Source organism: Boleophthalmus pectinirostris, unplaced genomic scaffold (assembly GCF_026225935.1).
Source record: "Boleophthalmus pectinirostris isolate CB_2022bp ecotype Guang Dong unplaced genomic scaffold, ASM2622593v1 HiC_scaffold_5, whole genome shotgun sequence".
NCBI classification, from domain to species: domain Eukaryota; kingdom Metazoa; phylum Chordata; class Actinopteri; order Gobiiformes; family Gobiidae; genus Boleophthalmus; species Boleophthalmus pectinirostris.
Window position 1 is genome coordinate 29,259,891 of NW_026571404.1, and position 24,225 is coordinate 29,284,115.

At 37.6% G+C, this 24,225-nt stretch overlaps 1 protein-coding gene across 1 annotated transcript in view; it reads right to left on the bottom strand.

The window, feature by feature from the left end:
- The window catches only part of pcdh15a (protocadherin-related 15a), a 412,089-nt gene that overhangs the window by 130,802 nt on the left and 257,062 nt on the right, over nucleotides 1-24,225 (bottom strand). The window contains exons 22-23 of the mRNA XM_055162873.1: nucleotides 13,040-13,180; nucleotides 7,887-7,999 (exon numbers count right to left, since the gene is read on the bottom strand). Of these exons, the coding sequence (XP_055018848.1) occupies nucleotides 7,887-7,999; nucleotides 13,040-13,180 (254 nt within the window). The remainder of the gene's footprint in view (nucleotides 1-7,886; nucleotides 8,000-13,039; nucleotides 13,181-24,225) is intronic.

The following is a 24,225-nucleotide window of genomic DNA, read 5'->3' on the forward strand; positions in this document are numbered from 1 at the left end:
AGAGAGAAGGGGAGAGAAACAAGGACAAGGAGAGACAGAGAGAGACAGAAAGAGCACCACGCTTAAGGCTAACAAGTAAAAATGGAATTCTAGGAGTTCAACAAAGGTGCTGATTTGGAGCATTTTTACCCAGAATTTTGTCATTCAGGAACTGGTTTAAAGTAGGAATGGGACAACATCTGGAGAAACTGTCTCAAGACTGTTCACACATGAGGAAAACAACCTGATGAGACTTTTTTCACCCCACGTGTATACATTTGGATTGAAAAAAAGGTTTAACTTTGCTATGTTACACCTCTTACAAGAACACTTACAAGAAGCAGTACTTCCAGCAAGTTGTTAAAAAGCAGTTTAAAGATAAATAAAAACTGTGGTGCCAAATGTAGAAAGAGAGAGGGAGAGGTTATAGGCCTAAGTTATCACATACAGAAGGTTTCCACAGTTGGTTCGTGATGACACTGAGGTTTCAGTGGTTTAAGCCTCAGTTTTGACCTTCAGTATTTTACAGTAATACTCTCATCACATTGTGTGCAAGAAAAAGTACACAGTTTCCAAGAATAACTGGATATTTGTAAAGGTTATTCAATTCAGGGATACCAGCTTCATTTCAACCTCCGGGAAGCTCAAGATACATCAGCAAACATATTAGCTTCAAAAGTACTGCTCATGGGGTCTCTTTTCTAAAGCACGAGAATGTCCAAAAATGTTCTGAGTTTCTATGTTCATTGTGGGATCTATAATAAGACATCCTGGATTACACATTCAGCACTCCACGGACCAACCAAACTATTTCTCATACATTGCAATTTTTATCAAGAGAACTGGGCGATATGGGGGAAAATATTTTTATTTTTGTTTCTTATTGTAAACATGGTTTACTACTAACAGCACAAACACATGCGATGTCTGTGCTCTAGGTGAGAAAAATTGTTCTTTACTTTCTGTAACTTGAATTATTGTGATCAGAAGCACCACACAACCAGAGAGAGGAAAAGGTGAGGAGCTGACGCGCTGTGGTGACTCAGAGCTTTCACCTAAACAAGTGAGCAGTGACTCCTCTTCAATATTACTGTCAGAGGACTGGCTGTAGACCTGTCAGTTATAATGCACTTGCCGTAACATTGAGATTGACTAAAGTTTAGACTGTGACCTATTGATCTTCAGATTTTGGCACAGCCCTAGTTATCAGTGAAATAAGTTTGATTGGACTTGATTATGATTATGATGTTAACGTGTGAAATTTCTCTGTGGTCTAAGGATCTGATGTCGTGATGTTTCTGCATTTACATGTTCTGACCTTCAGTGCACAAACATACTCCAGAGATTTATGTAACTGAGGTTTATGTAACTGTCAACCTGCAACTTTAGTTTAGTTTGGTCTTTATGTGAAGGGACATTGTGCAGAAAGTTCATAAACATAGATCTTTAACTGTTTAACTATAATCTGATATAATTCCATCTGCTGCCCCTGATATTTTATACAAGCTCTAGAAGTAAAAATTTGTTCATTAAGTTCAGATTCAGTTCAAATTTGTTCATTCAAAATGTGATTTTGCCCCGAGTTACCTGTAAAAATTATTTAAAAATGAAGCTCTAAAGCAGAGTCAAACGCTCATTTTTAATACATTTAAAAAAAAAAAAAGCATTGACACCATTTGCAGATATCAATTTTATAACTGTCTCCTGGTCTCATTATATTAAAGAAGCATCTTATCGTGCATAACTTGGTTTAATGATGAGGCTAATTGCAGTCTATAGTGTGACCTTAGGTCACTCACAGCTACAGTGTGAAAGCTGACATGTCTGCTCATTAAACACAGAAAAACATCACAGGAACAGTAACAACAGCACAAAAACAAAGAGCTACAATGTCACTTTGATTTGAGCGCTTTTGTACATTCATTTAAATTTATAGTTTAAGATATTTGAAGACATTTTAATTTTGCATTTTCATTTCACAGACTTTGCTATACAAGGCTTGGCCATCTTCTCATCTCCATTATATTATGGCTTTGACTGGACACTTCCACAGTATGACATTAAAGGCACTGTACCTGTACCTAAAAACACAAACTAGTTCATTTGAAATAGTTTGCAGTGATCCAAAGTTATTCATCAAGTATTCATTCACTTCATTCCAAGCATTCCAATTATTCACTATGATTAGTTTATAAGCTTGTTTCACAACTTTCAGAGAACAGAGCAGAGTATCGTATTTCCCGCAATCCAGAGCGCCCTATACACAAATCCACACGGGTGTCCCAGCACGACTTCAGTAAACTACAAAGCCGCACCACTCGCAGTGCACGCAAACACACACTGAGCAGACAGCAACCGCACAGCGAAAAACACCCACAGACACACTCATCACTCCACGCGGACGAGGAACGGAACGGAGGAATGAACTGAAAAAGTGAGTGCAATGTGCCATTTCTAGACACAACTGAACAACTGAGTCACCGCAAACACGCCAACAATCCAGCGCTCCCAGACAGCACCCTCCCTACTAGGGGTGTGCAAAAATATTGAAATATCGATATATCAGATCGTTTCATGTGATGATACAGTATCGATATCGTGAGCTGCTGTATCGATATATCGCCAAGAGTATTTGTTTGTATATTTTAGTAACGTGTTTTGTTACAGAGCTACCGTTTTGTTGCTTGTTTAGAGAAAGGAAACTCTTCTATGCGACACATTTGACATTTTCACAGTTTTGATGATTAAAATGAGTGTGTTTCATATTAACTTTGCACAAGAAGCGATTTAACAAAGACTTTTGGTGTCACAGTCATGATTTAGCCTTTATTTTTTATTGAACTCTATCAATTCCATTTGAAATATCGCATCAAATTGAAAGTGCACTGTATCGAGATGTGTATCGTATCGTAGTCTATGTATCGAGGCATGTATTGTATCGGCAACTTCTTAATGATACCCAGCCCTACTTCCTACACGCCACAACTGAACAAAGCCGAGTGTCACTGTGAATGCGCCAAACAAAGTCCGACTGACCCATCTAACTGTTGTGTTTCTTTTAGTTTTTAGTTTGAAAATAGACCATTCTATGACAGTGCGCCTTATAATCCAGAGTGCCTTATAGTGCAGAAAATACGGTATTGCTTTTTTTTTTTTTTTATAACTAGCATGATAAACACAGACTTCCTGATTAGACTATAAAGTGCTTTATAATAGATGCAAATAGCACACATAGGATATATTTTGACTTCAATAGCTGCTTACACAATATATCTGTACTGGGCCAAGACAAATTTACATTTCTGTTAAACTTATAAGTTTATTTTGACAATGTTTTGAATTTCAGGTCATTTAGATAAGAGATATGTTTGCAGTTATTTTATTTTTTCATTATTTACAGCTTACATTCCCAGTCTAACGCATAAAAGCATTTCAAATCCAAACACATAAGGCGTGCCAACACTTACAGTTAGTGCTGGCGATACACGAGCGAGCAAATCAATCCATTTAAAACTAGCTTCACTTTACTTGATCGTGCCAAACAAGCTTAGCCACCACAGTGTCTGACTAAGCTTTCTGGACCTGGAGAAAAAAAATAAAAAATACAAAATAATGAGGGGGCATGATTCTGTGTGGCTACAGTCTTAATAAATAATTTTTATTTTGCATGATTTCTTGGTTTTCGAATCTGGGTCCACATATTCCACCCAGGCCAGAGTAGTGTAGCAAATGGTGTACCCAGAATTTATAATGCCATCAGCTTCTCTGTCTTTCTTGGAAAAACATCATAAAAATCACAGTCCTACAGTCAGATTGGAAAGCTTCAAAAACCCGGTTGCTCCCTTTTATTTTATTGCATTTATTTATTATTTATTTCAGTTGTTGGTTCATTAATGTTTCTTCATTGTATTATTATTATTATTATTATTATTATGCATTTTTCTTTTCATATATTCTTAATTTGATATGAATTTTATGTAAAAAAAAAAAAAAAAAAACTAAACAAAAAAAAAATGTGCATATATATTGTACCATATGTGAAAAAAGCACTGTATAAACCGCAAATAAAAAAAAAAGATTGAAGTTGAGTTTGTTTACAACTTTAACGCCATCTATTCCAGAATCCATTAATAGCAATGTATTACGCATGCAAAGTCGAGATGAGAAATGAAAATTGTGGAGCGATTCACTGACAACAATTTCAAAGCACCTAGAATAGCACCATCATGAATACGTTTGCTTTAATCAAACGGTTGAAGCTCGTGAGTATTTCAATTACTATTTGCAAAAAAAGTTTATTTTCGGATGAATAAAATAAACTCCAAATGTTATCTCTGAAATATCTTGCAGATGTTGGTAATATGGTCTAGTTTAATACTACGCATTTGAAGGTGCTGTACCAGATTTTTGTTTTTTTTTAATCCAAAATTATTCCTCACAACATTCTAATTATTCACAGCAAGTTTATAAGTGCTTTTCACGCCTTTCAGAGACCAAAGAGGAGTTTTGTCAAGACAACAACTAGGATACTAACATGTACTTCCTGATTATTGAACAATACAAGATATCTTATGCTGGGGTAAGACAAATTTTGCACAAATATATGGAGAAAAGTGGGGACAGGACCTTCGATTCTGTAACAACATTGGCGATATTGTTTAATGTTTTTCCATTCGGGTAACCAGACATCTTTACATCAAGTGAAGGTTAGGTTGACGGATAGGTGTCTTGCTTAAGGACACAACAACAGAATCTTTGGGACATTTGGGTGAATGATTTACCAACTAAGATACTGGCAATGTAGGATATCACAATATGTCCCAATAATATCAAGAACAAACTTACTATCCACAACCCATAAAAAACTAAAATGATCATGACTAAACTAGATATTTAGAAAGCCTAGCGCTATCAAAATCACTATATTCTCAACTCCAGATCTGAAATTTGCAAGTTTTGCTCATTAGTGGAGACATAAAAACCCAGAATTCTTTACAAATCAGGTCGACCCCACACTAATATGAAAGATTTACATAAACAACACTGAATGCAACAAACATTTGACCTCATTCATGAAGTGTTCTCACAAACTAATTTGGACTTGAAAGCCTTCTTACGAACTTTTTTGTCACTCACAACATGTTTTCTTAACTGAAAATGTTTTGTTTTATAAGTGAGGAGATTTTAGCTATTTTTTATGTAAAACAATAAAATTTGAGCTGTTGTCTTGAGGGTAGAATAAATAGATAATATATGATAATGATAATAGATAATTAATGGTTCATTCTGACATTTATTTGTAGCAGCTCACACCTTTGCAAGAACAGTCACTCATCAGAACAACAATTCAGAAGTTTTAGAATATTATTACTCTGATAAACCAAAAATTCGAATTCGTCCATGGACAGTAAGTTATATATTTTCTTACTGTATTTTTTCATACTATAAGGCACACTTAAAATGTTAAAATTTTCCCAAAATTCGACAGTGCACCTTATAATCCGGTGCATCTTACGTATTAATTGTAGTTGTGCTTATTGACCTCGAACCAAAGCCGCACTGGTTGATGGATTGTCAGAGCATTATGGCTACCATAGTCAGGAGTCTGGCGGAGTAATACACATTCACCAAGACAGGGAGGCAACGCTGGGCGAGTTACGCCACAATCTGCCAATGGATTGTGAATGCCTGGGCTAAGGTATGAGTATCAAGTGTCGTCTCAGCTTTCACAAAGGCCGGAATCATCACTGAACAGCTAAGTAACAGCAATAAGACTGATTTGGATAATGATGAGAGGGATCCGGGCTTGATGCCGAAATCACCCAACTGTTAAACTCAGAGACTGAAAATGAAGAATTTGATGGATTTGTGCAAGAGAAATGAACTGAAAAAGTAAGTGGATTGTTTTGTATTTTATGTGTTACAACTGAACAATGTTGAGAGTTATTGTGAATGAGTTGAATAAAGTTTGACTTATCTGACTGATTTGTTTCACTTAATGCGCCTTATAATCCGGTTTGCCTTCAGTATGAAAAGAGAGGAAAGAATTCAACATTATTGATATTGTGCCTTATAATCTAGTGCAAAAAATATGGTAAATTAATTCTCATTAAAATGTCATTGTGTGGTAACAACAACATGTATGAGGAGTTTTACAGAGCATGTGGTCTATTGGGTCTAACAGACTTTGTACAGGCTGCAGTGACAGTCTGAGTCTGTCCCAGCCCCAGTGATCTCCATATGGGCCTCTCTTAGCGCCATATTAACGATGAAAGAGCTCACTTTTTTCAATATGCTGGCTCCACCTGACTTCCTCATTGACTTTCTCCCTCGTGTTTTCACATGCCTTAATGTCAATTCCATATTGGCCAAATACGGAAGTTCATTTTCATGTAAATTAAATGTCAATGAGTGACATGCTGTTGGTGACTCAGCTTTTTGTTTTACAAGACATTTGGAAGCTTAAGCTCATGTTGTAAATCCACCAGAGTTCTCTCAGCATCTTCTTAAGGTGGAAGTTACAAACGTTTTTTAAGAAAACATTCATGAACGAGGCCCACTGTATTGTATAACTCAGAATGTTTTTTTTTTTCTTCAGATATGCCACTTAAGTAGAGAAACATACTTCTTCAAAATGTTGATCTTTTAGCCTTTTACTCTGACCTCTTGCTTCTTGTTTCCTCCAGAATCACAAGTATTTGACAAGAAGGAGTTTTTTGTGCTTGACCTTTAGAAAGTGGAAGACACACTTGGGACACTCTGCAGTGCACTTCAGTACAGTGGATTTCTGAGAGGTTACAAGTTCCTGGGTAAAATTATTCAGAATATCCACATTTTTCATTTTGGTTATTATTATTTTTGTTAAGTATTTCTACATCAAAATGTTTCATAAAATCTGCAATTTAGAGTGTTTCAAATACACATTAGAACATTACATGCACTGAATGTTCAACAGTATTGATCTAAATCAGTATTGATCTACAAATCTACTAAACGTATCTCCATGAAAAAGTCTAATGCCATACTACGGAAAATTCCAACCTGCCACAAGTTGCATAGTACACCTTTAAACAATTTCAAAGCACTTGTGGACCTTAAGTTAATACCTACGCACAACTGTAGCGTCCCATATGTTCAAATTTACTGTTACTAAGGCTCCATCTCTGCAGCAGTAAAACCAGCAGCTCCCACAGCCTGTCCGTTCTCTCCTCTTCACCACAACCAACACCTTTGTTTAAACACTTCCATAACTAAGTCATCATTCTGGTCACATTGCTGCCATCTCAACCTGCCAGAGTCTAAGCACCAAGGTTCATCCACTGCAACCTCCACACCTCATTCATGTCCTATATTACGCAAAACTGACCATTGTGAGCTTTTAGCCATGTTATAAAGTTGTTACTTCATCAAAAACGTACCTGGAGTTGTGTTTTCTTTCATTCACACACGTTTGAGTAATCTTAATTGAACCCAAGTCCTTGTTGCTCTGAGGCATGAACTCCAACCACTGCACCAAAGTGATTCAAACAAGCCCAGTGAAGTATTCTTAAGCACACTTTAACACTTCCTGTACACTGTCCACTTTCGGTATTCTGTGGAGTAGAGAGTTTTCTGTTTGAGAGAAGAACTCAGCCTAAATATGCAGGATCTGTGTGATAAACATGTAAGAATGAAACAAAACACAACTCGAGGTACGTTTTTGATTGGGAAACAAGATTCTAACACAGATCAGAAAACGGTGTAATATGGGTCCTTTAAAGCCTGGTTGAAATAACACATTCAACCATCTTTGTCCACTCCTGTCAGCTTTATTCTAGTGGATTCCAATAGACACCAGATTTCCTTTAGTGACTGTGTGAGTTTATGGAAAGCCACAGCTTTCTCCACGGCATGTCAACCCCACTTACATGTACTCCTCCTGGGTAAAAATTGGAATTCTGGACGGTTGCAGGACGGTTATCTCCACCAGAGTCGTATTGGTCTTCACGGGCTCCCCATCATCGTAGGCAATCACATACAACTGAAATATAGGAAAAAAATAACATTAGAATTTCTCACTATTGACTGTATTGTATTGCTTTCAGGGGTTGCCAAGTCTGTCCGTGTTCGGCATGGTAATGAAGAGAGAGAGAGTGACAGTGCAAGATCTGGCAACGCGCCCGCACTTCTCGCACAGCCCGGGTATGAAAGTATTGATCTGCGTTCACAGACTAGAGAGGGAGAGAAAAGAGAGAGAGAAAAGGAGAGAGAGGGGAGGGGAAACAAGCAAAACCTGATTAAAATGCAAAACTGTACCTATAGACCATATGTTTATGAAGATGAATGGTAGGTATATGATTCTATGTAATTATGATGGAAACTTAAGCTGAGTGTCTGTCCTTAGTGTAGGTTGAGAATTTACTATCGGTAAATTGTGTGGTCCAATCCAATTTGTATTTGGATTGTACAATGGTAACACATCTCAGAAATTGTTTGTTGTATTTAAAGGTCCTATATTATACATAATTGACTCTTGTGAATTTTAAGTCATGTTAGAATGTTGTTAAGTCCTCAAAAACATACCTGGAGTTGTGTTTTGTTTCAATCACACGTTCGATATTATTAGTCTGTCTACATCTCCGAAGGTCAAAATGCTCTAGTTCCAACTTTTGATGTCGTGATGGAGGAGTTTTCAAGTTAACAGCTACATTTTACTTTTAGTTCAGTGGAGATTGTCAATTCCCGTGCAGAAATAAACCAAATGATTCTAGTGAAGGTGTATGGGGTTTAAAAAAACAGCTGGGCACTTCCTGTATTACCACATGATATCACAAGGCGGAACAGAGTGTTTTTTGTTTTTTTTTCTGTTTGTGAGAAGAACTGTAAACCTAAAATGAAACAAAACACAACTCCAAGTATGATTTGATGTGGAAAATTGTAACAGATTAGAAAATAATAATGGTGTAGCCCAGGGGTGTCAAACTCAAATTCACAGAGAGCCTAAATTAAAAAACTGGGACTAAGCCGTGGGCCAAACTAAATATTTATTGAACAGTTTCAACAACATCTGCATGTTTTCTCTTCTTTTGAGATATATAATGTTAAACCTTTTCTTCTTAAAATAAATGTTTAATAATAGTTTAATAATAGTTTTAACATTGAATCCAAAACAAGCATAATATAAAAATAATAATAACATTTTAAATAAATAATGTCTCTATAGCCTATCTGTAGCCGGCGAGCCAACTCTACTACATATTTGATGATCTCGCGGGCCAAATATAATTATATCACGGGCCAAATTTGGTCCCCGTGCCTGAGTTTGGCATGTCTGGTGTAGCCCTTTGTTTCCCAAAGACTGGGTTGCGACCCTCAGGTAGGTCACAAGAGATTTTTTGGGTCACCTTGTCATGATCTGCATGTAGGTCTGCAATATACAGTTCTGATGCATTTTGAAATGTTAAGACATGTTTTGTATAATTTCTAATCTTTTTGGAATTATTTTATTGACTATTTTGTTCCAATATTGCTGCTTCAATTAAATGTTGAAAAGAAAACGAAATGGGCTACATTCAATGCCCAAATAGGCAACTTTTGGATCGTTTTTATGACTGGTACAGAGAGACATGATCACTCAGTCAACAATAAAATATCCTCATTAATGTTCAATAATGGTGAAATCTACCTTTATTTTGTGATTCACGAATAATGTCTATTGACTTGGGTCACGAAGATTTGTGACTTTTAAAATATGGGTCCCCAGAAAATAAGTTTGGGAAACACTGGTGCAGGCTATGGTGAAGCGAATGCCTTTACTTATAGAAATTTACAATGTTTTTGGTCAGCACAGTTACATTTATTGCTGCTCTGGTCCAAACTTTTATGTATTCCGATTTGTTGCTACATTTTGCATTTACATTTTATGGTTGGAAATTGGGTTTAGTAATACAACATATTCCATCAGTGTTATAACCTACAACTCTCCAGCCAATGATAATGGGAATAGGACGGTGCCAAAACCTATACTTCAGTAATGTATTTCCAATTTACGTCCTCTATAGTTCAGTCCAAGGCATAAAATGACGTGATAAACCTTGTAATTGGAAAAGAATAGAGGATCTCAAAAGTACAATGCATTTCTATAGCAGGCTCAGCAGCGGGCACAAAGCAGCGGGCACACAGAAGCGGGCACGCATGACTGGAAGGAGGCTGACCACAATTATTATGTGACACTGGGTAATTGTTTGGTAATAGTCAGACAAGTGAGACTTCAACAACTGCAACAAAAGAAGTCAGAGCCAACAAGTACTATTTTGTAAGCAGTTGTGGGCTAAAGTTTGGCGAAACAACACAGACTGTAACAGTCAAAAGTTTGGACACGCCATCTCATTCAATGTTTTTTTTTTTACTCTATTCTTTGTATTTTCTATATTTTGTATGCATACAGAAGACATCAAATATATGAAGCAAGATATATAGGGTCATGTAGTATTTTTTTATAAAGCAAAAATGTGGTTACTTTGAAGATTTGGAAAAAAGAAAAAAAGAGTTATTTCACTTTTTTATCTTCTTACTTTTCCATCTTGCATATTGTATATTTGATGTCTTCTGTATGTATGCAAAATGTGGTAATAATACGTAAAACTAGAAAAGCACTCAGAGAGCGCAGACCTCCGCCAAGGACTACCCCCATTTTTTATATAAACTGCGATAAAATCAGTCTTCTGGATCAGATCCGGATCAGCCTTTGGAATATGAAAGAGGATCCCATTGTCCATCCCTGAGTCAAATTTCATGGGGTTTGGTCAATAATTAACCGAGATATTGAGAAACAAAATTTTTGGCCCCATTTACCACAATGTTAACTAAAATTTCAAAGTGATCCAGAATCCAGGATTTCTTCCAGATCACCCCCAAAATTAAATCAGTTCTTCCTTTTCACATTTCCAACAAATCCTGAAAATTTCATCAAAATCGGTCCATAACTTTTTGAGTTATGTTGCTAAAAGACAAACAAACAAACAGACAAACGCCGGCAAAAACATAACCTCCTTGGCGGAGGAAATGAACATTGAATGATAGGGATGTAACAATAACCGAAATATCGTGATATTGTATCGTCAAAGTTCTCACAATGGAACATCACAATATATCGAATTACAAGTCTCTTTGCTTAAATGAAGAGTTATGGTGCAGCAATAGCTAAAAAAAAAGAGAGAGGGAACTACATAGACCATGATCCTTTGCTCAATTTCAGTGTAGATTACATAAAGAAATGACAGTTCTAAGCACTTTTAAGTCTTAGTTATTTGGATTATGTCTTGTCAAGGCATTTTAAGAGGAAAAAATATATTATATTCACAGTTTTGTTAGCCTCCACAAAATATCACAATAAATATCGTACCATGAGATGTATATCGTGAAAATATCATACCGAGAAATTTGGATATTGTTACATCCCTAATCATGAGCCTCCCCACCATATTGTGAGCTTTCCCACGATATTGCAATAAAAATCGTTCCGTGGCGATATCGTATCATGAAACTTGGACATCGTTACACCCCTATTGAATGAGATAATGTGTCCAAACTTTTGACTGGTAGTGTACTTACTCTTGAACTTACTCAAGATGTTGGTTCAAATCCTATACGATTAATTTTAAACCATTTTTATGACAACCGGAAAGACACTTCACCCAAATTCATCAAATTGTATGGATGTTTTGGCAAGATTGGGGAGTGAAAACTGTGCTTCATTTTAAAGTGATTTGTATTTGTATTTTTTTTGTTTGTTTATGTTCCAGAATCTGATTATGTTATAATTTCAGTTGGAGGATGGGGGCTATAAGGGAGATTTACTGTTTTTGAGAGAAATTAAAAGTGAAAATTAAACTGTTGAACCATATCATTATTTTCTTAGAGATTGATTCTACAAACTTGCCATATTAATCTTAAGGTTTAAAGAGCTTTCAACAGACAACAATCAATCATATTTCTATTAAATTTACAGCACTGATCTGGAGCTCTGGCATTTTCCCCCCCTAATTCTAATATAAAGCACGTACCTTTTTACTATAGATACATTAGGTATTTTCTATAGCAACATTTGTTATTTATTCTTTGTCTAACTGATGTCTTGTGACCCTGAATGGTTGCTGGTTTATTGTGAAGCATCATTTTATTCTTTTATGCCCTGAAAAAGGCAATACTCGGCCAAGTCACATTTTTACATTAAAGGACTTTTTAATGCAAGTGATGTTTTCCGCTATGATCCTGATGCCCTCCTAACCCGATACTTAATTGACCCACTGAAGCACTCATCTTCTTTTCTTTAACCATCAGTCATATCATTGAAGTTAAATAATAGCACTGTTTTTAGACTATAGTGAAAATATTATCTCCCCTTATCAGAGAATGAACTTTGTGCCAGTTTTTGTTTCATGGATAGGCCAAGTAATTACAAAGAGATTAAACATACTGGGTTAATCACTGCGACTGCATTCTCTATTGTATTTCTTTTACGTCTGCTTGAACTCCAGCAAATTTCCCAGTGGAGCAATAAAGTCAATTCTGATAATTCAATCTAAAAGTAAGGTAACTGATAAAACCTTTAGACAACTTATTTAAACGCGCGCTGTGTAGCCTTTCTGGCGTCTGCTTGTTTCCATTTAGATATTACTGTTTTGTCTTCATTATCCCACAATATGAAAATAATCATAATGGAGACAATTTAATGGTCAGGTCTATGGATAAGAAAGCGTGAATATGGTGAGAATTTGTGTTTTTAAGGTATTTTTGAGCTATAAAGCACCTGTAATTGAACACAATACAAGTGAGATACATTTAATGCCCTACTGTGGAACATTCCAGGCAAAGAAATAAACTCCATGGAGACAAGCAAATAGTGGATCCTCGACCTTACAAGTTACACAGTGCACTTTTAAATAAAAACTTCTAAACTTCTGCACTCTCCTACATACTGTAACTTACAATAGACAGTTGATGCTACTTTATAATTACAGTTTTTTAGATATTTCGAACATGAACTAAAACTTTCTCTGTCTCTCTGTCTCGTACTGACCTTGAAGGTGACACTGGGCTGCTCGTTCAGGTTGACTTTGGTGACGATCCTGCCCGTTAGCTCCTCCACATCAAAGATACTGCCGCTGTACGGAGAGAGATCGTGGTCCACGGTGTAGCGCACAAAGCTGGCCGGGGTGCCCTGGAGGGAGGAGAGGGCACAAGCAAAGCAATGTAAATGTCAGTGTTTACTGTAATATATAACATGTGTAAAACCAGTGGTATATGTGTCTGCCACAGTCACTAATGATGGACACACACATGACCTTGTTTAGAAGTGGAATAGTGCACATGGGAGAAGTATGATATTTTCACATTCATTTGACTCATGTGGAAACAGTGACACAAATATAAACAGTCTGATTATGGACACGTACAAGTTGTGTAAATTTGTATCACATATTTTTAAGCAAAATGTATTGTAATGTATGCAATGTATTATAATCTGTTCCGCATGGCTCCTGGATGCCTCCCTTGTGATGTGTTCTGGGCACATCCCACCGGGAGGAGGAACCGGGAAAGACCCAGGACACACTAGAGCAGACCTAAGCACTGTACAGCTCCCAAGTCACATTTGGTTGACTCTGACCGGCCCGTTTAAGATCATTTGAATTACAAAATACAGTGGTCCCTCGTTTATCGCGGAGGTTACGTTCTAAAAAAAACACACAAAAAAAACACAATAGGCAAAATCCACGAAGTAGCCAGCTTTATTATTATATGTTAGGCTGTAGAACCACACATTTTATACACTTTTCTCAGATAGGACAATTACAACCCTTTTTGCCTCCTTCTTAAAACTTATTGCAGCTGTCATCCTTATGTTATTTTCATCCTTCTTTATGTAACGAACCGAAGATTAATTTATTCCGTAATGGCGTCCTACAGGCATGTAACTTCTACCTTCCTTCAGGTGCTTGATTCAGGTGCCTTTGTCGGTGCAGAATGTTTTGTTTTGTCGACATTGTGGATTTTGTCAGGGAGAAAACTTGCAAACATACAGCACTTCAGAATCACACTGCTAGACATCAAACATTGATGTAAATTTGGCAGCTGAATGCATTCTGTACTGTACAGGAGACACGGCACGGAGAAGACTGATGACAATGGTCTACAGTCCTATTGCCAGTTAGGACACAGAGGGAGGAACACAGTGCTCGTTCATACGCTGTAAAAAGCATGCAAAACTGCACAAAAAAAATCAAGCCATGAAGTCAAGAAAGGTGAACTGCATTATAGCGAGGGACAACTGTAAACATATTTTATAATTTTACCTTATGCATGAACTAAAGCTGCATTTGCAGCTGGTTTTTATTTTAGAGGTGTTATTTTTAAATTACATTTTTCGTAAGGTAACCTCACTTTTTCATTGCTTAGCCATAACATAAACTCTTACCAGTCTTAACAGCTTGTCAAAACAATCCTATTACTGCTTTTTATAAAGAAATGCAATTAATATTATGCAAAATTTAGTTTGGCCCGGCCCTCCACAATATTTGTTTCTCATGTGGCCCCATGGAAAAAATATCTGCCCACCCCTGCACTAGAGGGACTATGTCTCTCAGCTGGCCTGGGAACGCCTCTGGGTCCACCGTGAAAAGCTGGAGGATGAGAGAAGTCATGGAGTCCCTGCTCAGACAGCTGCCACTGTCACTCCGCCCCAGATAAATGGAGAACATTGATGGTACAAACTTTCTCTTTTGATACATCTATTTCTCCCTGACAGGGTGAGATCGGACAAGGCAGAACATGGTGAAATAGGACGAGGCAGATGAAGGAGGATTGTTTGAGTGTGTGTTCCTGGCGTGTGAAGCTTGAAACCAATATGAGGCCAGGGAGCAGTCTCTCAATCTGTGCTGTACTTTCACTTAAAATTGCTCTATTAACACAGTCTCCGTAACTCACAGAACTGCTACTAGAGCTTGTACAATAAACTATAGCACAACGATTGCTACTACTTTGACTAATACTACAACTTCAGCTTCTACTTTCTTGTTCTCCAACCGATTCTCACTGTGCTCATTCATTTATATATGAAACCAAAGTAGTTCAGTGTTCACACCATTGCCTCCGCTTCAATGTGGTGAACTGAAGCAGAAGGCTCCTGTTATCTGTACAGTGCAGCCATATGCTCTTAGTAAAACATCACTCACTTCTGTTCCACGTAAACACTGGAGCTTGTCACGGGCCTCATTACTGTGCTCTCCATTAAGCAGGCTAATATCAACTTAGAGCTACTCATAGATTCATTTACAACTGAAATGGACCACTGCTCCTCCCTCTCGCTCTCTCTCCCCCCTCTTCTCTCTTTCCTTTCGATCACTCTTTTACTTTTTCTTCTCTCTAGCTCTTGATACTCACTTGCACACATGTCGCGTATCTGTGTTTTATGGGGCTATTACATGGACTTTAATTCATTTCCTGGAGACTGATACTTTAAACATAGTAAATACTTGCTTAACCTTGGCCTAAACCCCAACCTTAACTTATTTAAACCCTTTACTCTTTTTTTATACCCTCTGCTCTCTCTCACTACCGCTTTGCCCTGCACACACACAAATGTTGGGTGTTCAAGGGATTTCTGAATAATAAGTATTGTGCTGAATAAATCAAAATTGATTCATTACATAACTATTACCACTGTACTGTAATTTCCAAACTATTGAGTGCACCTGAATGTAAGCCGCATCAACTAAATTGTAACATGTACATTTTAAATTTGTACATATATAGGCCGCACCTGAATATAAGCCGCAGGTGTCCATGTCTTCAAGAATGTTTTCAAGTTCGGGCCGTCTGCTTTTATCGCCTCTGAAAGCTTTTGTCGTCGTTTTGCATTGGGTCAGTTCATCACGCTGCTGGCTACAGCGTCTCACCGTCAACTCAGTGATTGCTCATGTGCAGCTGCTCGATTTCCTTCTTCGACAGCCACATCAATTGCCTTTAAGTTAAAAGCTGCATCACATGCATTTCTTTGTGTATTTTCCATAAGAAGGGTGTGTGCATGAAGCGCAAAATAACTGTTCAAAACACAATCAAACGAGCATCTTCCTTAATGCATCACCCTCGTCTCTCCCCGCACTCTACTGCACATGACTCCTGCAAGTCCTACGCTAGTTGTGTCAATCAGGTATGAGTGGATCTCCAGCTACTGAAGTTTGTGATGTTTCTTCTCATCATTTACACATACAGGTAAGACGTATCCCCTCACTAATATTCATTTAGCATTTAGCATCATAACTTATTTTATCACACGGCGATAAACTGTTTGAGTGCGCTGACAACATCACGAGCTAAACCTGCAACTTCATGTTAACCCTAGATCCATGTGTTACCCGCACAGACAGCGTCTCTTTCTGCACTCAGGCTGTGCATATCCACTGTCAAACCACAGACCGTACATATGAATGGTAGGGATGTAACAATAACGAAATATTGTAATATTGTATCATCAAAGTTCTCACAATAATATCATGGACCATCACAATATATCGAATTACAAGTCTCTTTGTTTAAATTAAAATTTATGGTGCAGCAATGGCTTAAAAAAAAAAAGGGAAAAAAAAAGACAAAAGGAACTACATAGACCATGATCCTTTGCTCCATTTCAGTGTAGACTACAATCTTCTAACAGTTTTAAGCACTTTTAAGTCTTAGTTCTTTGGATTAAGTCTTTTCAAGGCATTTTAAAAGGAAAAAGTAGCATATTAATAGTTTCGTTACACAAAACGTCGCAATAAATATCGTAACGAGAGATTTGGATATTGTTACATCCCTAGTGGTGAGCCTCCCCACCATGTCATGAGCTTTCCCACAATATCGTAATAAATATCGTACCGTGAGGTTCATACCGTGACGATATCGTATGATGAGACCTGGATATCGTTACACCCCTAATGAATGGACAATGTGCCAAACAAAGAATCTGTCTGTATATTAGCTGCATAGTGGGAGAAAAAAGTAGCAGCTTATAGTCCTGAAACTACGGTAAATCATTTTGATGCCAAACTTTGAGCACTAACATATGGATAATAGTTTGTTTTACCCCATGTAAAGTTGCCGCCTTTCTTATGTCAACTTATTGCGACTGTTAAAATTAGTAGCCATTTTCGCTTTGTAAAAGTAGCTGACTGGAGGAAAATGGTTGGAGACCCCTCTCTCCTATCTATCTCTTCTTTTTTCACATAATTTTTTTTCCTGTTTTTTCTATCTCAAGCCCCCTGCCATTCTCTTTCAGTCACTCTCTCCATTTTCTCATTCATCCCATACCCTTTCTACTTCTCTCTCTTCTCTCTCTTTGTCCCTTTCTCCCTTTATCTTTTCTTCCTCTCATTCTCAGTCTCTTACTCTACTCATCCCCCCCTGCTGAAGTACCCCTCATATTCATTAGCGCACGCCGGACTTTTAATACGATCCTTTGATTAAGATAAATCACGCTTTCCTGATCACTAATCATGTCCATAGCTTATCCCATGGTCCTCTCCTCCCAGCAGACTCTCACACACATGCACACGCACACACACACACACACTTTTACTCACATGCGCACATGCACATACACACTATCTGATTGGTAATATGGGTTTTTGAAGCCCGCTCACTCTGGCTTGAACTGATTTGTTTCCCAGGAGACGATGGAAAAACCTGGGGCGAAAGGAGACGAGGTGTAGGAGTAGTAGTAGAGCAAGTCCCAAGAGAGTTTTTTTTTTTTTTTTTCATACAAATGTGTCAGTAAGAGGTTACAAAAGCAGAATCGAGAATTCGCTAAGGATTTTTACAAGTGTATCTGAAAGCCTTCTCATTGTTTTCAGAAATGTAATGGGGAAATGTTGCGAAATGCGATGCCATTTTGAGGCTTGGGGAACGGACATGGAATAAAGAGTGATTTAGGATTATGAGCATGGATATTAAACATGTACTTAAAAGTAATAGTATGTGGGTGGAAAGTCAGCTGCATAATTAAAACCATACTTCAGAACATTCCCCATGGAGATATACATTTTATGCCATGCTGTGGAATATTATAGCCAAATGAAGAATACCTCCATGGAAATCATCAGGAGAAGGCCATACTCCAGGCCAAATAAGACTTAGATTTGTGGAGATGCAAGCCCTCTCATAGTAAGGATTCATGTTTTTCTATGTTTTTCAATAAAAAAACATACTTTTATAATTTTCAATAGCTCTAGTGTTGGAGGGTTCATGGTCACAAATGGTCACATTTTTATACAGCGCATTTCCACCTTCAAGGCACCCAAAGAGCTTTACATGAATGAACCATTTACCCATTTATCCACTGAACCAACCAACCTTCGGATCAGTGGACAAACGCTCTACCAAGTGAAGTACCGTCGCCCATCAGTTGCTTAGAATGAGCAGTATGGCATAAACATTGCTTTTATTCAGGTTTCTTTATTGCTCAGAAATAACTTGAAAAACATACTTTCCAACACTCCAGCCTGTCTACATCTCCAAAGCTCAAAATGATCTGTTCCACCTTGTGATGCCATGTAGCAATAGTTTTCAAGTTAACAGTTTAAATCTAACTGAGGTATCACAGAAATCATCCACATGTTTCCAGTGAAGGTGTGTCACATTAGCCACCTAGTGCCTCTGCTCAATTTCATTTCACTCCAGTGAATAGGTCAGAAATCAGAATACACTAGACGGTTCGCAAAAAACCCAGAAGTGCAAGTTCGGGCACCAGCCAATCAGCAAAGAGCCGTACATTCTGTATTGGCAACGATGCCCCAGATCGAGGATTTAAAGCCGGAATAAAGAGAATGTTTGGTGAATTTTATCAAGGGGAAAAATGTTATTGCCCTTCTTCCTACGGGATTTGGGAAAAGCTTAATATACCAGTTAGCCTCGTTAGTGACACATTACATACGTCACGACCAAACAGCAGCGATTGGTTAAATAAAAAAGTACCCGCCTACCATCAAGCGAACGAAATCCAAGGCTGCGAGGTCAGACGGTTTGTACGAAGTGAAATGAAGTATCCAGCTGATGAATCGGGCTAGTGTTACATGTGTTTGTGTGTTAAACATGTGAATGAAACAAAATCTAACTCCAGGTATGTTTTTGATGAGGAAACAACATTATATCATAGATAAATGTGTAATATGGGCCCTTTAAGTTCGAAAACATTTCAAATTGAACAACAATAGCACCGTTGAGACAGAAATACAAATGTGAGATGTTTTTTGCAACAAGCACCTAAAACAAGCCCCCCAAGGATTCGTTCAATTAATCCTGAACTAATAAAGAGTTGGTAATTACTCAGGAATTATCTGCTCTACCACTTCAGTTATGGAAACATGCAGCTTTAATCTAATCAGCTTTAATCAAAAAGTTTTAAAAATTTCAGTTTACAGTCTGGGAAAAAAAAAAACAAAACTTCCATACTACTTTTGATCTGTTAAAATAAACTTGAAAAATAAACTCAAAAACTGAATCAAATTTTCTACAGTGAAATCAGAGCCCGTCTCCATGGTGACGCGCAATTTTCTGAATTTTATTTTGATGTTGCCGAGGTTAAAAGGTATCTCGGTCGCGATCAGATTACCCTCCGTACGAACTCATTTCTTATTTCAAAACTCGTCTGCGTGGGAAGTAGTTTCTACCACACAAATACACCGTACCGATATTTGTCACACAATTCTACCACAGACGGCTCAAAATAACTTGTGTTTGTGTTCTGTGGGCTTTGACAGTGTGTAGCAGGACAAAGGGGGAACAGTGTGTGTGTTAGTGTGTGTTAGTGTGTGTGAGGGTGTGTGTATGTGTGCATGTCTGGTGTGTGTGACATGTCTTAGATGTGGCCCTGTCAATAAAACACATTGAGTTTGCAAATCCAGGCCAATAAGAGACTGGGTTAGGCTGCTCCGTCTTTCTCATCTAATCCTGCTGTCTGTCAAAGCGCTTGGCAGCTTGCAAATGTGATTATATATGACTAAACGCAGCAATTTACATGAATAAAAGATGTTAATACATGCGGATAATATGTGATTGGGTGATTATAAGCAGAGGTACACATAAATATGGTGGTGAATGAGAAGTGTAAGTGTAATCCTAGGTCAGTTATTTAAAGGTATAGTATGTATGTTTCTGGAGGTGGCATGTCACCAGCTTGATTCCATGGAAACAGAAAGTAGTTTTATGACATACTGTGAAAGACTATATGTAAAGGAACAATATTTAGATGGAGACAAGCCCACTCAGTGTGCAATAAACACAACCAAAATAAATACAAAAAAACCCCCATAAAAGATAAGCTTTTATTTTAGTCTTTTATTTGTCTGAAAATTTACAGGCTGTAGCTTTAAAGGTCCACTATGTAATCTGTATTGTGATGGTCCACCACCCTAGCTAGGCTGGCGCCACCTAGTGCCTCCGCTCAATTTCATTTCTCTCCAGCAACTAGGTCAGGAATCGGAATACACTAGACGGTTTGCAAAAACCCCGGAAGTGCGAGTTCGGGCACCAGCCAATCAGCAAAGAGCCGTACATTCTGTATTGGCAACGATTCCCGAGATCGAGGATTTAAAGCTGGAACAAAGAGAATGTTTGGTGAATTTTATCAAGGAGAAAGATGTTATTGTCCTTCTTCCTATGGGATTTGGGAAAAGCTTAATATACCAGTTAGCCCTGTAAGCAGCGCATTACATACATCACGACCAATTGGCAGTGATTGGTTAATGAAAAAAAGTACCTGTCTACCGTTGAGCGAATGAGTCCTAATGTTGCGAGGTCAGACGGTTTCCATGAAGTGAAACCGCCGGCTGAAGAATCAGGCTACCAGCACCCTTCATCTCCATGGAAATGCTGTTACTTTGACAAGAATATCCCACAGCAGGACATTAAACTTCAAGATGTACTATTTAACGTTTTCTGCAAGAATGGGTCCACCACTTTCTTCATGCAAATGTGTTTTGTCTGGAATTCATCAAAAAATAACATTATAATCTATTTATTCAAGAGTTTTAATGGAAAAAAGCCCTAAAAAGCATGCATCATACTGTGGGTAGGCTCTTTTCTTTACAGACCTGATCAGTAATTTGGACTCATGTTGCCATCTGCTTGTATTCATGGAAAAATTCCAGGTAAAGAAATAAGATCTCCAGGAGACAAACAGACTCCTCCACCAGAAAGCATCTTTAACATTAGTGCAATAGTAAAGAAGGTGCAAATGTAACAAACTGTGCACATAAAAGTCAGTGAAGGTTTAACTTGATTTGTAATACAAACTTGACTTATATTACAAATCAAGTTGAACCTAATTCAATTTGTAATGCGCTCTCTTGCATCTGCTATCTTGTAAATTGACTTTATAACCAGCCTTTACTTACAGATTTTTTAAGTGTTATCTTGAGGTGTCTAAGGCATCTGAAGTAAAACCAGCAATTGTTTTTCCACCAAAAAAGTTAAACAACAACTTTTACAACCCCCTGATCAATACAACATTAGCAGAGAATTCTCACTATCCATATTACTTTTATTGCACCACTTGGACTGTTACGTCTTATTCTGTCAAGGTGGCATTGAGAGCACCAAATCAACTTTTAAAGGGGCACTGTGTAACATTTCTAGTGAAGGATCTGCCACCATGGAAACAAAGCTTTGTCTAGAATGTTCCACAGGATAGATTAAACCTGTATATCACCAGAGACGAACAGGTTACAGCACTACACTACAGTTCAGATCTGTGGAGAGTTGCCCCTATTCACAGCAGGATTTATTGCATTTTTGAGCATTAGAAACACCAGTAATGAACACATAAGCAAGCAGGTAGTGGACTTCCACCAAAAAAGTTACACAATGCTAGGGGTGTAATGATATCCAAGTCTCACGATACAATATTGTCATGTTATGAACCTCACAGTACAATATTTATTGCAATATTGTGGGAAAGCTCATGATATGGTGGGGAAGCTCACGATTAAAAATATCCAAATCTCTCGGTTTGATATTTTCATGATATACATCTTACGGTATAATATTTACTGCCATATTTTGTGGAGACGAAAACTGGAACAAAACTGTTAATACTCTACTTTTTCCTTTTAAAATACCTTGACAAGACTTAATCCAAAGAACGAAGACTTAAAAGTGTTTAGAACTGTTATTTCTTCTTGAAGTCTGCCCTGAAATGGAGCAAAGGATCATGGTCTTTGTAGTTCCCTCTGTCTTTTTTTAGCTATTGCTGCACCATAACTCTTAATTTAAGCAAAGAGACTTGTAATTCGATATATTGTGATGTTCTACAATATTATTGTGAGAACTTTGACGATACAATATCACGATATTTCAGTTACTGTTACATCCATACACACAGGTTTAAATTTCAGCTTTTTTTTTTTTTAAAGAAACATCTTCTTGGTCAAAGTCAGTAAGACACATGTAAGACACATGACATAGTAACAGTAACAGTGAATAAATGCTAGATGTAAATGTTTAATGCAATACCACTGAACATTCCAAGGACGCAATAATAGCAGGTAGCAGAACCTCCACCAGAACAGTTATGCAATGCAATGCTTTTTTGTTTTTCAGAAGAAACGTCTCCTTTGACAAAGTCAGTAACACACTCCCACAAATCGCCATTGTATTCTGGCCATGTCGGAGGTCAGTGTTGGACCACCCATATTTGAATGTCATGTAGTCAAACCCTTTCTTCTCTCTCTGTGTCATATATATATATAAATATATATATATATATCAGCTCCAGCACCCTGCACCCACTCCCTACAATCTAAGACACAGCAGGGGGCACCCACAAAAGCATCAAAGCACCTCCACCCCACCCGACAAGAGAGCAGTCTTTGAAAACAAGGTGACTACAGCTGCAAAGTTAGTTCTACACCAGCTACTTTTCAACACGAATAATTACAAAGAGAGTTATCTTTAAGAAAACAACAGCTTTTTTGTGTTTTTTTTAAGAAGGGAAATGTGAAAAGAGGAAAGCAACCAGACAAAGCTCCATGAAATATTTAAATGTGTACTGCTGTCAATACACAATATGCTCCCAGGGTCCCTGCACTTTCTGAGGAAAACATTGTCTGGAAGTTTTCAGGCTTATTTCAGTTTTTTAAAATATGTTTGTGGCAGTTTGGATATGTAAAAATACTTCAGTGTTTTATCTGGACAACTTCATTTTGGCAGTTTAAAGGGCCCATATTACGCTATTTTCTGAGCTGTTATAAAGTTGTTTCCTCATCACAAACAGACCTGAAGTTGTGTTTTGTTTCATTCACACGTTTAACGCACAAACCCTGTATATTTAGGCTGAGTTCTTCTCTCAAACTGAAAACACTCTGTTCCACCTTGTGATGTCATGTGGTAATACAGGAGGTGCTCCATTGTGTTTTTAAACTTCACACACTTTCACTACAATCAGTTGGATAATTGCAAATTTCTTGAATTGTGAATTTTGTACTAAACAAAAGGTAAAAGGTGAAAACTATCGCTTCATGACATCATGAGGTGGAACAGAGCATTTTGTGCTGTAGAGATATAGACAGACTAATAATAAAGGATTACTCAAATTAGGAATGGGCATGATTAGTTGACTTATCAATAACTGATCATTAAGAATTTTGTCGATCACATTCATTTTTAATCAACAAACCAAATGTAGGTTGCTGTGTGTAGCGTAGTGTAAGGAGACGAGGCTGCGTCTGACAGCGCAAACTCTGGAGTTGTAGCCTCACACGTGATTGGAGTTGTTCCACGTTTCAGCTCTGGCACCTCTTTGGAGATCACTATATCCCTCAATGAGTGTGTTTACATGCACATCAGTGTCCTGGGTATGATCGGGTTTTTTGAGTATCCTGGTTTAGTCATGGTGCATGTATACACAGTATCCAGGTTACTGCAACATACAGTAAAGTTGAGTGTGCATGCATCCAAAAGACAAACACTTTTCAGTCTTTTCATCACAACAGTAGTCAAAATAAATAAAGTGACCAACATAAATAAAGTGAGTGAAATGACTGCTGACTGCCTGTCACACAAATAAGACACTTATATTCCACTGACTTGTGTCCTTTCGTCTGACAGAAGCTGACACATCAGCTCACAAGAAGAAGCTGTTTTTATCAGTGTTTTATGGTTTATACAAATTAGCCCTGCGGTTTTAAGTTTAGTTTATGTAAAATGTAAACAAATGTGCGCAAAGCTGCATTA